This window comes from Podarcis erhardii, assembly GCF_964252035.2.
Source record: "Podarcis erhardii genome assembly, chromosome: 2".
Taxonomy (NCBI): domain Eukaryota; kingdom Metazoa; phylum Chordata; class Lepidosauria; order Squamata; family Lacertidae; genus Podarcis; species Podarcis erhardii.
Genome location: NC_138498.1, coordinates 22,285,786 through 22,300,011, shown reverse-complemented (window position 1 = coordinate 22,300,011; position 14,226 = coordinate 22,285,786). Strand labels below are relative to the sequence as shown.

Here is a 14,226-nt window from a genome sequence, read left to right as displayed (position 1 = left end):
GCAACACGTTCTAAAAGTGTAGCCATGTTGTAGATTAATAAGTCAAAAGGAGTCAGGCTCCTATCTCAAAGAACTGACAATCTAAATTTTGACAATAGAAGAGACATGTCTTATCGGAGGACGAATATGAACAAATGCCCACACTTAGACATCATTTTGGCTGGAAGTGACAACTATAGGGTTAAGCCAAAAGCTTCACAGAGGAAAGAAGCTTGAAGGGGAGGGAAGGTAGTGGTGGAGAGGTGGCAGTGGGAAGGAGCAACTTCCAGGCATAGAGGTAAGGGAGAAAGTGAAGAGAAACATGAAGGAAAATAAAGACTTTTCAAGAACTGACTGTTGTCAATGAAGGTCATAAGCAAAGATGTGCCAGCAGAAACACAAGATGAGGCAAATCTGTTATGTTTGATGGCAATGGCAAGGCACTGGTGCAGAATGGGGGGGGGGAGGAAGTGATTGAAGGGATTTGAGTAGATGTGTCATATAACTTAATAAAAAGAGAAGTGAAGAAATGAATTTGGGCAACAGCTTTTTAGATACAGTGAGATGTGACAAAGCAAGGTCAAATAGAACAAATTAGCAGTAGTTAATGGAGGAGGCAACCAGAGAATGAACCAGTTTTTCATCTGACGGACCAAAAAAAAAATGGACAGATCTGTTGGATATGGACTTTGTGGAAGAATGAATATGGGGAAGCCAAGGAGAAGGAAAAATGGGGCGGGGGGGGGGGGGCAAACCAGCAAGGCTTCTTGCCTGGTTTAGTACATTTGAACTAGAACAGAATCTGAAGTTGTACGTGGAAGAAAACCAATTAATATGCCTGATTTCCTAATACGATAGAATTGCTTTTAGCAATGGAATAAAGAACACAATAGACATACAATATGCATCTCATCTTCTACTCCATTAGGCACCAAAGAACCACAAAAAGTGAAAAAAGAAAGCAAAATATTTCAAAGAACTGGATCCAAATAAAAATTATATGCTTGTCTTGAGGCGCCCACTCACTAAAGAGCATAGTTTTCAGATACTGTTTTTGTCTGTCAGTCCCCCCCCCCCCAGGTGGATTCACTAGCAAGTTTTAACGAATAAAGTACCATTGTAAAACCAAGCCAGCTATAACTGTAAGCAAAGCAGCTACTTACTGTAGTCTTACTTTCTGTCACAAGACCTGAAATAGGGAACAAAAACCATTTTAAATTATCATATTTGAATCAAGCTTTCTTCCGATTGCCTAAATAGTAAATTTAAAAAGTGGTTAGAATCAAAGTAGTGGTCTTAAAGCCAAAAGGGACTCAAAATATGCTTGAAGTGGAAGTTTTTATTAGAATATATAATGGCTTAGATTCCAAAATTAATAGGGCATTAGCAGAATAAATGTTTCCTGTTCTCTCCTCTTTCCTGCAATCTCCGAAAAGCTTCTCAAGGAAGCTTGGGGAGCCCCACCTTAACAAAATGTGATGGGAAGGAAACTTTCTCTCTGTGAACTTTCTTAAGATTGCAATCCTATATCCAGGTACCAAAGTACAAGCCTCACTGAGCTCAGTGGGACTTTTAGTATCTGCCAGTTACTCCATCAGGGGTCTGCCCTGTTCTGTGGCCTACACCAACTCTCTAGAAAGTCCATGCTGGTACTATGTGTTACCACCTTAATTCTAAAATGATTTATCCTCCAACAGAAATACAAACATACATTCTAATTGTTAATCCAGAGTTAAGCACTGGGACAAATAATAATTTTGTCGCTTGCATCTACAGCTTTTGGTCCTTGCTTTGGCCCTTCAGAGACCTGCAGAATCCATTGCATTTAGTTCATAATGATGCCACGGGTTGGATTTCCAGTGGTTTAGTAAAAACATGGTATTTCCAAATCCAGGTTATTCTGGGATTTACTATGTAATTCCATAAAAAATATTAAGTTATATTAATTTATCAGCAAGAGGATCTTGCAAGGAGATTAAAAATCCAGTGAATAACCATGGCTGGAACCATGTTGCTAATGTATTTGTAAGGGTACAAAGACAATGAAACTTCATTTTCAAGCCTGTTTTTACAGCATGGTTGGAAGAAAAATGGTCACAATCATTCAAAGGAAGGCAAAAATATGAGATACTGCTTCAAGAATCACATACCTTTAGTTGAAGCTGCAGGCATACCAAACCTGTGGAGAAGAGAGAAACCCTGGTTAGGGACTCTGAGGTTTTGGGTCTCTAAACCATGACATAGATTAGAAAACAATTTTAATACAAGTTAAGTTGCGAATTACCTTGTAAATCTGCCACGACATACCTAGACTACTAGATTGAATCAGATCAGCAATCGAAGTTGGATCTACATAGCATTTCTGCCTTGTTCACAAGATAATCACCAATCAAGCAGAACAGATGGTCCAAAAGGGAAATTGTGGGTTATTCTTCGTTGTAGCATATTACTTGCCATTACACATTGTTTAATAATCGGATGTTTAAAGCTCTGGATCTTTCACAAGTCTTCAATGTACTTTTCTTGATATGAAGAGCAAGGTATCTTATCAGCAGATGGTAAGATTAAACACACCTGTGTATGGTCTTTTCCTCATTTTTTAATCCCTTTCACGACCATTTGTGTTGCTCATGAATAGCAGCACAGAAGTGAAAACATGGGATATTACTTAATTTATGATAATAATTTGTCTGATTTGAGGATTGTCTTAAAATTTCAAAGCATGTGAAAAGAACTAACCATACAACCAGTATGGACAACTGTGAAATTCTATTTAAGCCATGCAAAGTTTTCAGGGTTCAAACAAGCATCTCTACAAAGCAATGAAGCCATTTTTGGTTATCCACAACTCACATTCCAAAGGTAGTCACTGCAGACAACTAGAACATATCCGTTGCACAATGCATCTATAATAAACTTTGATCTGCACAATGGTTAAAAAGCAGTCACAGAAAACAAATAATGACAATAAATAAAGACTTACCGAGCTGCTCGTGCAGCCTTCTTACTCTCCAAACTCACAGGTACATTGAATCTCTCTGCCCGTTTCTGCATTCTCTAAAGTAGAAGATAAAGAAATACAAATATGGTAGGCAATATAGAAAAACAATGCATTTTTTCCATATTTATGAGTAGTCATAAGTATATTCCCACCTGCACCTATCTATTACACTTTTCTGCTTGTTCCAAGATTTGGAAGAAAATATGCTATGGAAGCAGGGCAATTGTTGTGGTGAGACACCACCAGGTACATCCAAACACTGAGACTATCAACTTCTATTTCCTATCTGTACTTGAGAATCTCTGACTGTTTCTCCTGATGCAACAATCAACATGTTTTAATGAGCCAGAGGTTATGACAACTCTGACAATATGGACACAGAGTAAGTGGTAAACACCCAGTAAACCTATGTTTCTATTGGTAGATATGAAATGATCCATCTTTGTTGCTAAGAGCATATTGAGGTAGGCGAAATTTTAAACTACCAAGAACACAATGCCAATCGCTTAACAAGAGAGAGACACAATAGTGCAAATGGCTGTTCCAATAAGCATGCTTCTGTTCAGAAGCCCGGTTTCTCATTAGCCAACACAATATATGGTATGTAACCTCATGCCCATTGCTATAGCCATCAGTATTTAGAAGAACGTTTAGCTCAGAGGTCGCCAACGTGGTGTGCCACAGTTGTTGCAGGATTACAACTACCATCATCCATTAAATTCGCCATGTTGGCTGGGGCTGATAGGAGTTGAGCAGCATCAGAAGGGTGCTGTATTGGCTACTCCTATCTTAGCTACTCTGAAGGGATATGTGTACCTGCTTCAGACACATACACAACCAGGGCAGCTGAAATAGATGTTGGCAGTAATGTTGCACATTTCAACCAGAAAAAGCTCTGCCCAGAAGTCACAGGAATAGCAGCCCCGGCATGAATACAAAATGAGCAACTTATTTCCCCACCTAGCTGCAGAAAGCAAGTGACAGATCAAACAGATCACAGCTGATCCGGAAACATGCAAAACAGAACTTCATCAGAAGTTAAGATAAGATAATTAAATAACTTAACTTCTCTTAAAATCTCTCTTACAAATGAAATCTCTCTTACAAATGAAATCTCTCTTACAAATGAAAAGCAAAATTGTTTTACAGAACATGGCAGGAGTCCAAGAACATTTGCTGTCATAGGCTCATAAAAAGGCTACTTTTCACAAATAAATAATTTTGCATGAAACACATGATTCAACGTATGTTCGTTTGTGGCGTAAATGAAAGATGATCAGACATAGAAATACAGTTACTTACAATAAATAACTGTATGAAACATGCAGAAAGCCCAACATATAAAGTATTTCTGCATGAATAGAAGATAGCTTCATTCCTACAGAAATTAAGTGGTTTCCAGCTGTAATGCTTAAGAGATATGAAAAAAAAGGTTTAGAAATAAGTAAAAAACTAATGGTGAGGATTTGCTGAACTAACAATTTGAATTGGAATACAAGAAAGGGAGGTATGAGGAGGTCTGGAAAATAAGTTAAAAGAAAATAAGTAATGGAAATTCTATGTGTGTTTTTTTTCCTAATTGTTTTTGTATTTTTGTTATCTTTTCTTTTTATTTTTTACATTGTATTATTTCTTGAAAACCTTAATAAATATTCTATAAAAAAAGAAGAAGATAGCTTCATTCCTAATGGCTAAAAGCTTCATAGATGCAGCAACATATCTAGGACAATCAAATTAAAACAGTTCATGGTATAACCTACTGTCAACCTAAGAAATGCACGAACCCTTCATTGGACAGCACAACCCATTGCTAATTCTTGCAAACAGTAAACTTGTTCACTAAAGTGAGGTTTTCTACAAGTTGAGAAGAATCTCAATTCCTTATGTGACCTGAAAGCAGTTCAAGTGCAGCACCCTTAATGGCAGTGCTGAAAATAAAACCCTGTTGCTCTGAGAAGGTCATGATGCATTAGGTACGTCAATTGAGTCTGGAAGGTATTTACATTATAAAGTTTAAAAGTTTCATGAAACATCAAGGGATTTGAGAAAGAATGGAGTTTGGCAGACTTGCAAATCGAAAGCAAAGGGAGCAAGAGAAGACGCAAGTAGAATAATTTAATGATCCCTTGATGAAGGCTTCCCACAAAGTTTAGAAGACGTCACTCTTTCAGTACCAGCTCCATTTCAGATAATTTTCTATTTATTGTTTCTGGTTACTTGCCCCACCAAAGTAATAATCCATGATTTGTGACATCAGTCCTCAATTGCTGTGGTCAGCTTACAGGCAGATTAGATCTTGAAGGTGACAGTTGAACAGCAGGGAGACAGACTTGTGTTTTCATATCAGCTTCCTCAGTTAGAGAGAGCGCAGTGGAAAGTGATGAAAATAAAGGATTAAGGAAGCCAAACAGATGTAAGAGAGAAAGTGTATGCCAGGTTTATCCACAGAACCCTTTGCTCCCTTGGAAGAAGGCCAAACTCTGTATAAGAGACAGAATTACAGACGTGTCCATATCTCCTTTAATGTTGGAAGCGGTTCCTAACTTGAGTGTGGAGAAAGAGCCACAGAATGAGAAGAGAACAATTTGAAGGGCAGATACGGAGGCATAGCAAATACATTTCATCTCACACTGCGAAATAATAAGTAATCAGTTCTCCAAAACTGGTCTAGTGATCTCTCTTGCCAATGCAAGCCAAAAGATAACACAGGCTGCATTCATTTACTAATTGCAATAGAGCTACACATCATAAAGCTAATAGAGACTACTGCAACAGATATATGTGGCATAGGAGAATTAAGGCTAATAAGACACAGTACAAACTACAACTACTGAATCCAAAGCTAACCTTTTCAGTTTTTAGGCAGAAGAGGGGAAAGCTGCTTATCAGTGATGCAATAGTAGGGTATTCCTGCATTGGCAGGAGATTAGACTTGTTGTTTAGTCGTTTAGTCGTACCCGACTCTTCGTGACCCCATGGATCAGAGCATGCCAGGCATTCCTGTCTTCCACTGCGTCCCGCAGTTTGGTCAAACTCATGCTGGTAGGTTCGAGAACACTGTTCAACCATCTCGTCCTCTGTCGTCCCCTTCTCCTTGTGCCCTCCATCTTTCACAACATCAGGGTCTTTTCCAAGGAGTCTTCTCTTCTCACGAGGTGGCTAAAGTATTGGAGCCTCAGCTTCACGATCTGTCCTTCCAGTGAGCACTCAGGGCTGATTTCCTTCAGAATGGATAGGTTTGATCTTCTTGCAGTCCATGGGACTCTCAAAAGTCTCCTCCAGCACCATAATTCAAAAGCATCAATTCTTCGGCGATCAGCCTTCTTTATGGTCCAGGTCTCACTTCCATACATCACTACTGGGAAAACCATAGCTTTAACTATATGGACCTTTGTTGGCGATGTCTCTGCTTTTTAAGATGCTGTCTAAGTTTGTCATTGCTCTTCTCCCAAGAAGCAGGTGTCTTTTAATTTCGTGACTGCTGTCACCATCTGCAGTGATCAAAGTCCCTCCTTCCAACTCTCTGATAGCGCAGCACAAGGGGTAGCCAATATAGTGCCAGGATTGATCAGAGTTGCAGTTCACAATTTCTGGCAGGCACAGTGTTGGCTACTGCTGTGCTGGACCATGGCTTAGCCTGTATAAACCCAAGCATGGTGTAATGTTTACACGTTTCCCTCAACCCTTTCCTCTTCCTTCATGGCCAGAAAGATGACTTCAGCAGACTTTATTTCACTTTTTAACATTACATTTGAACCAAGAACCCTGGTTTAAGCTAAACAGTTAGTTGAACAAACCAACTTCATAGCCTATGGTCTGAAGCTGGTTAAGAACTGACAAGAGTCTGTTTCAAATAAGAATCCCTGGTTCAAATGTAATATTAAGCCAGGTTCTTTAAAAGTAAAGCTAAACTTTGCTGAAGTCCTCCTCCTTGTCATGTAAAAGCAGGGGGAGGAGAGAAACATACTTGGGCTCAACTACATAGCACTAATATATGGCTTAGTGTTAATGTGAATGTACCTATGACTTTATTATACAGAAGCAGTTCAGAGGAAATGGGGGGGATATTGCTTCCTGCTATGTAAAATGGCTCAAGCAGTCCCCGTTCCCCATCTTTCCACAGTAAACAAGCCAACATTCTCCATGATGGCTGAACTCCAGGAACTGTGTTTTGTTTAAACGATGCTTTGTGAGAACTGTGGTTTGTTTACAATGGGAAGCAGATGCTCCCAATATCTCTTTCTATTGCCCAAAAGCAGATGAGAGAGGAAGGTGAACAACCTGGTAATAGCAGACCAACAGCAGACTAGAAACAGAAAAACTCAGTAACATACGCTATAAAACACTGGCCGAATCTGAGCTACATGTGCTAAAATTATGGTGGAGACAGAACACTATTTCCAAATGTGGGAGCCTAGTTGTTAAACTCAGATGAAAATAATTGAAAAAAGAGAAAACCTTACCTCCGTTTGTGGAATTTCTGAGGCAATTTTCACCACCTTCTTCTCTGCACCTCTAGAGGAAGATAAATTGACAGACTGAAGCATAAATAACATATCAACTGTGTCTATTTTCAACAATTTAATCTGTAGCCAAGCCTGAACTATTTCCTGCAAGTGGTTTTTGAAGAACATTTGACTATGACTGCAGTTTCTGTTTGAGCTCCAGAAGTCTGTCCTGTCTTCCCTAAAGCTAAATAAAAAAATTCCTTCCAGTAGCACCTTTCCCTAAAGCTGTTGTCAGTGTAACAATAATTTATATTTGAAAAATGCTCAGTAAACACTATTTTAATAAGAGGTGTTCTACTTCAATAATATACCGCTTTAAAAAATAGGAAGCTATAATGACACAATTCAGCGAAATACTGGCAATACCAGGATAAGGAGACATTAAAAATCAGCATCTGGTGGTACTGATTAATAAAATTTAAAAAATGGGTGGGGTGGGGTGGTGGAATAAGAGATAATTGATTATGAAATCCAAACTTCCTCGGAATTAATTTTATGTGGTCATAAACAATATTTTCTTTAAGATAAATGTAGGGATTTAGTAAGAAATTACATTGGCAAAGAAACCCTGGAAAATGTAGTATCAATTGAAGGTAAGATTAGGGAAAGTTGCATATTGCATTAACTGATATGATAACAAGTTATTTTGGAATTTGTAAAATATATGTAGAAACATACATATATATTGAATGAGACCTAAGTAACAGGAAAATGATACAAAATACATTGTAAAAAATTAGATTTGAAGATGGAATAAAAGATGAAATCACTAAATGGGATCTGTGTGCCTAATGGCCTGGTGGATGGTCAGCCAGTTTGTTAATTTAGATTTTGTACATGCTCAGAAACCAACAAGAAACATGATTGCTTACAGACTATATAGTTTCTAACCAGGAAGAGACAGGCAACAGTAACAGCACGTGCTGAAACTGAACGAGTCTGCAGTTCACATAGTACTCCATGAATCAATTAATGTATGCATGGATATATATTATAAAGAGAACCTTTGACTGTATAAAGGAAAGTATGCTGTCTTGATAAGGGCAAACCTTTAATCAACTCATGGGTTCCATCTCTGCTCTAGCAAGGTGCAGGACCAATGGAACAAATGTGGAGCTTGGTAGTCACTTTCTGCTTGTATGGTGACAATCCTCATATTTAGCCTCTGTGTAAACCCCAATTATCTGTACAACCTTGAAAAGAATGAAATTATCTTCAACTCTGTATGAAACAGATGCCGTTCAACTTGAAAGGATAGGAAGAATAAAGGGAATAGGCAAAGTATGAAGATGACGAACCAATAGATATTACAGAACTCCAGACTCACTGTCTCTCTCACATGCCAATGTAAACTGGACTCTTTATCTGAAGTTCGAATTACATTTTCAAATAGTTAGATGCGTTCTACACCAGTTAGATAAATGAGGTCCTATTTAGCATGTAATCATTCGCATAGTATAACTGGTATAAACCACTTACGATGAACAGTCAACCCCAACCAGAAACCTCAAGCTTATGCTATATGCCGTCAGATCTTTATTCTTTTATGACCACATATTCACAAAGGGACTGCTGTGTTGTAGTTCATGGGACAGCTATGGTTGACTTTTGGCCAGGTCAGCTATAGCTCCATTTCAAACACACACTTCTTTAACAATGTGCAATGGGAGCCAGTAAACAACTCAAACAAAAATATAATGGAGTGGGCGTGCTTGGAAGTTTATGCTCTGAAAACAGGGTTGAGGTTTGCAAAAGAAAACAAAGGAAGAAGATGCAAAGTTCGGAAGTTCCCAGGCTAAATGAAACAGCATCCTCCTCCTCCAAACAGCTCCCATAAAACAGTGGGTCATAGCCTGACTCATTAAGGTCTCCCATTTAGAGAAATGGATGGCTTTTGTTCAGGATTCCTGGACAGTTTTTCTATTTTATGCCCTGAAAGGTAGTAATGGTTTAATGACTTTTTCACAGGAAGCAATTCAGAACAGGAACCAGGGACTTGTTACCCCTGCAGCACTGTTTGCTGCCTTCTGTTTGTGATGCGGAGAAAGGGCACCCCCTGCTGCCTAGGAACAGCCACTACACTAAAATTCACATAATCGTGGTCTCCAGGCTGAAAATTCAGCTGTACAGCATAGGATTTGGTCAAATTGTATGCTTTTTTGGTAGCTACTAATTGCTAGTAGATCAGGGTTATGTACGAATATACTGCAACAACAGTCATTCAAATAAAAAATCCCAATAAATATAGAGCAGATAGCAACACCTTACTGGTATCTATGGGAATGATGGTTAGAAACTCAAGCTTGTAATTTTCATTCAATGGGAATTTTCACATATATTTGCACAGAAAATGAAGGCAATGATCCAGATAATTTTTTCTCATTGCACCATGAATACAGCCATAACTTGAACTAAGAACTTATTCCCTTAGAATTGTACTCACCCTTTCACATTATGCACAAACGCCACTGGCATAAAATATTCAAGCTACTAAGACTACAATCCTAACCTGTTATCTGTGGGTGAGCCCCACTGAATTCAGTGCTTCTACATTCCAATGACTTTGCTGCCAAGAAAGGCACAACGTATACATAAAACAGAACAGGGAACGCCATAATGCAAATTATGGTAGCAGCACCTTATTCTCCCAAACAATCACTTGTCTTCTCCTCAGCTCTATTTTGCCATCTGATAAAAATGATAAAAATGTACCTAATTTCTACAGCTGGAAGAATTAGCCAGAAAAAGGTCTAAATATGAATTGGGACAATTAGAGTACTTTATTCTAATTACCTTCTAATAATTGAGAACAAAATACTTTTGTTACAAAGGATTTTGCTGGTTCAATAAGTTGTTTTATCATCTTTTCCCTGTAAGCTGCCCTGAGAGCGCTATGGGGATGAAAAGCAAAGTGAAAATATTCCAAACAATTAATAAAGAAATACACCTAGCGAATGTGAAAACTGTGCCCTCAGGTAATTCAGGCCACTGCATGCAATTACTATATCAAGAAATCCTTGTGCATCTGGTTCAGTCTGATAAGGAAGCTGAAAGCAGCTAGAAGAGCAAGGATATGGGATCTGCTCATGAAACACACAGGCCTGCTACATTTTATCTATCTTAAAACCACGCATCTCAAAATGTGAGGCAATCCGTTAGGAGATGCAGCGTAATTGCTAGGGGCGGTGGTAGTTCACCCTCCTTGACCTCTTTTCCCTGCACAGTTTGTGTGCACGAGGGTCAGGAGTAGGCTGCATACCCCTTCAAATGTTTAGCTGATGAATGGCACAAGGGACAAATGGGCAATTTGCTTCTCTATTTTAGCCTTTAAAGCATGTCGTTGACACAGGTGGCCCTTTTCTTTTTTACAACTTGCCTATTCCTTGATGTGGAATGAGAATGAGCTTTGCAAGCTAAACTGTGTACTTTTGCTTTGTCTTTACTAACGCCAAGATGGCTCTAACAATTCTTCTTACACCTACAAAGGCTAACAAGAACCGAATGTGAGATTCTCTGTTAAGAGAGAGAAAGAGAGAGAGAGAGAGAGAGAGAAAGACAATATACTGACAAGAGACTAGGGAGGTAATGCCGGGGGTGGGGGGAGAGATATGGTAAAACTGCTTAGGTTACAAAATGTAGCTTTCCATGGTGCAACATTTTTATTATATTGGTGAAAAATTCTTACTTCTTTATTAAGTTCAAAATATATATAGCCTTAAGAGATTTTGAGGTTGGATTGCCATAGACATTTGGCTCAAGGATGATAGAGTAAATCCCTACATGCAAAGATGTCCAATAACTTGGATGTTCTATAAAAGAATATGGGACTTTGTCAACTCCAAACGGGTCTATATTTAATTTTAACTTTTAGCTAGCCTTCTGGTTTGTGAGTTCCAAAAAAGCCAAAGTATTCAACATGTAATCTCTAGCCACCACTAGTCATCCATTCATCTATAGAGTTACAGATGCATACAATGTCAAAGTCTCAGTGGTCAGGTGGCACACAAATACTGAAGGTAAACAAACACATTAATGTTTGACCAATACGTTCTAGCTTATGAAGGGCAGATAATTACACTTCAGTTGATTTCTCAATAGCTACTTCCTCTTTGATAGGAGCATCTGTGGGCTTCTGTTCTTCCTCCTGCAACATAAACAGTCAACAAGGAGAGAGGTAAACCTAGAGAACAAAATGAATATAAGCCTCACAAAAGATGTTAATGAGAACTGCAGATAACCATCTGATACAATGCAAATCTTATTGGACATAGGAACCAGAGTTCAATGGGACCTTAAACATGAATAGAATCTCAACCTTGCAAAGTCTTGTGGGCAAATTTACATACAGGCCGCGACGATTTTGCGCATCAGTGGAGCACAATTGTAAAAGTTACAAGTGCAACTGTACTTATTTGTGTAAACAGTTAGGGGGTGGTTCTTATGCCTTTTAGACAGTTAAATTCAGAACTGAATGTAATACTCTTTGGGTGAAGTCCAAATTATGTTATGGGCATCATAGTTTATTTATTGGACTAATGTAAACCATCAATGTTTCTGAGCACAAATGTGTTCCAAAGCCCCAATGCTGAAAAATGTCCAGTTATTCAGATGTACATTATTTTATGTCAGCATGAACAGCAATCATGTTTACTGTATATATAAGCCTGATCGTCCAAATAATTTGAATTTTTGTGAAGCAACTGGGACACGCAAGATTACATTGCACTTTATGGGTTGTTGTTTTTTTAAAAAAAAAAGATTCACAAATAACTCACTAAGCAGTCTACATTCTAAAAACAAGACAAAACAAAACAAAAAACTAATCTAGAACTGGAATCAGAAATGTTATTACTCAGTGTTGCTTGAACTTAGAAATACTACTTAAAATTCATTCTCTTTCAGACTATTGGCAGGCTGGATTCAGTTTTTTGCAACCTTAATTAAATACAAGCTTTGTAATCATGAAAGAAACCCTGAGTAATTTCAGTGTGCACTCCCACACTAATACTGGTACACAGTGGTAATAAACAAACATTCAATTCCTTGACTATTTTATAACTTCAGTTAACCTTAAAGTTAATAAAATACAAACCCAGGTTTCCCATTTTATGCATCTTGCTAAAAACTAATTTCTTAGCAAAGCAATATTTTAGTAACCACAAATAGTAAAAACAGTTGTATGAAGAATGATAAATTCAAACTCAACCACCGTTTAATGTGTACATTTGCAGTACAGGAAACTGTAGCACAGAATATACATTACTTAGAATCACTGAGCATTTCAGCAAACCCCCTCCGCCCTGCAACAGCCTTGCTCGCTCTTCACATATAAACCATCTCAGCAAAATCACTTGAAAACAAGCTGCTCTCTTCCACCTCAGAAAACTGTAGTGGATGCAAAAGACCTTACATGTCACCCTTCTAGTTCTAGATCTACAAGTGACAAAAAGTACATATTTTATTAAAGATTTGTAGCTGGTTACCAGACACTTCATTCAAAAATCTCAAATGAACACAGTTGCACATCTCCAATTCTACAATCAATATATTCTCTATGGCTTCCTAATCACGAGCATCATTTAACATCAGTGCTGGATATATTCCTAATTATATATTTTATAAACAATTGCCTACTAAAGACATTTACCCAAAAGAGCTTTCAATTAAACTAGTTCAAATGATGAACAGTTCAAATACACTTGTGACATGGATCCTTATCGCTATGCATCCTATTACCAAAAACAAAAAGATAAAGAGCAGCCAAGATCAGGATGGAACATAATACAAGTTACATGAACTACATAATTAAATAACTGTCTTACACTGAACTATAATTTACCTCTGTTTCTTCTCCTAAGACATCCTCTTCATTTGCCTCCTCCTCAGCTACAAGAAATCAAGGGGAAATGAAAAATTACTAAAGTATATTTTACATGTTGTGTGTACAAAGATCTTGGTAGTCTCCATCAAGACAAAAGCTTCTATTTTAGTTTCATATTATTAAATTAAAATAACCAAAACAACCTCAAAGTTAGAAGAAGAGTTTGGATTTGATATCCCGCTTTATCACTATCCTAAGGCTAATATCCCGCCTTTCACTCCCTTTAAGGAGTCTCAAAGCGGCTAACATTCTCCTTTCCCTTCCTCCCCCACAACAGACACTCTGTGAGGTGAGTGGGGCTGAGAGACTTCAAAGAAGAGTGACTAGCCCAAGGTCACCCAGCAGCTGCATGTGGAGCAGCGGGGAATCGAACCCAGTTCACCAGATTACGAGTCCACTGGGTTTAACCACTACACCACACTGGTGTATTAGGGTACAGTAAAGTACAGTACTGTACAAGTGCCTGTTTCTTTATCGCTGTGTGACAGAGAAGTCCCTCTTACAGCTGATGCCTGCATTGCACAGCGATGAAGAATAAACTCAGGTCTGCTTGCTTTCACTGAACACGCAAGAAGCCCTGCCCTAGCTGACATCATCAGTGGGCAGAGTTTGGGGGAAATGGCCTTACAGGTCAAACTTCATCCCATAGGAGGTTGGAGGTTCTCCGCTCCATTGCAATCCTAAAAAAGTAAATTTAGAAGTGATTCTCATTGAAGGAACACGCTGTAAACCAATCTTTAATTTAGGCTGCAAGGCAGAAGAGAAGAAGGGTGTGAGGCTGCACTCATCTGTACTCGAATTTTCTCTCCTAGACTAGTAGTGTCTCACCACCTCCACAAGGAGAGACAAAGTGACAC

The 14,226-nt window shown here is 38.4% G+C and overlaps 1 protein-coding gene across 2 annotated transcripts in view; it reads right to left on the bottom strand.

Moving 5' to 3' along the window:
• Positions 1-14,226, bottom strand: part of SARNP (SAP domain containing ribonucleoprotein) — a 56,199-nt gene that overhangs the window by 31,514 nt on the left and 10,459 nt on the right. For both annotated transcript variants that reach the window (XM_081849966.1, XM_081849967.1), the window contains exons 3-8: positions 13,328-13,374; positions 11,565-11,632; positions 7,444-7,495; positions 2,963-3,036; positions 2,130-2,158; positions 1,143-1,168 (exon numbers count right to left, since the gene is read on the bottom strand). In XM_081849966.1, coding sequence (XP_081706092.1) covers positions 1,143-1,168; positions 2,130-2,158; positions 2,963-3,036; positions 7,444-7,495; positions 11,565-11,632; positions 13,328-13,374 — 296 coding nt within the window. The remainder of the gene's footprint in view (positions 1-1,142; positions 1,169-2,129; positions 2,159-2,962; positions 3,037-7,443; positions 7,496-11,564; positions 11,633-13,327; positions 13,375-14,226) is intronic.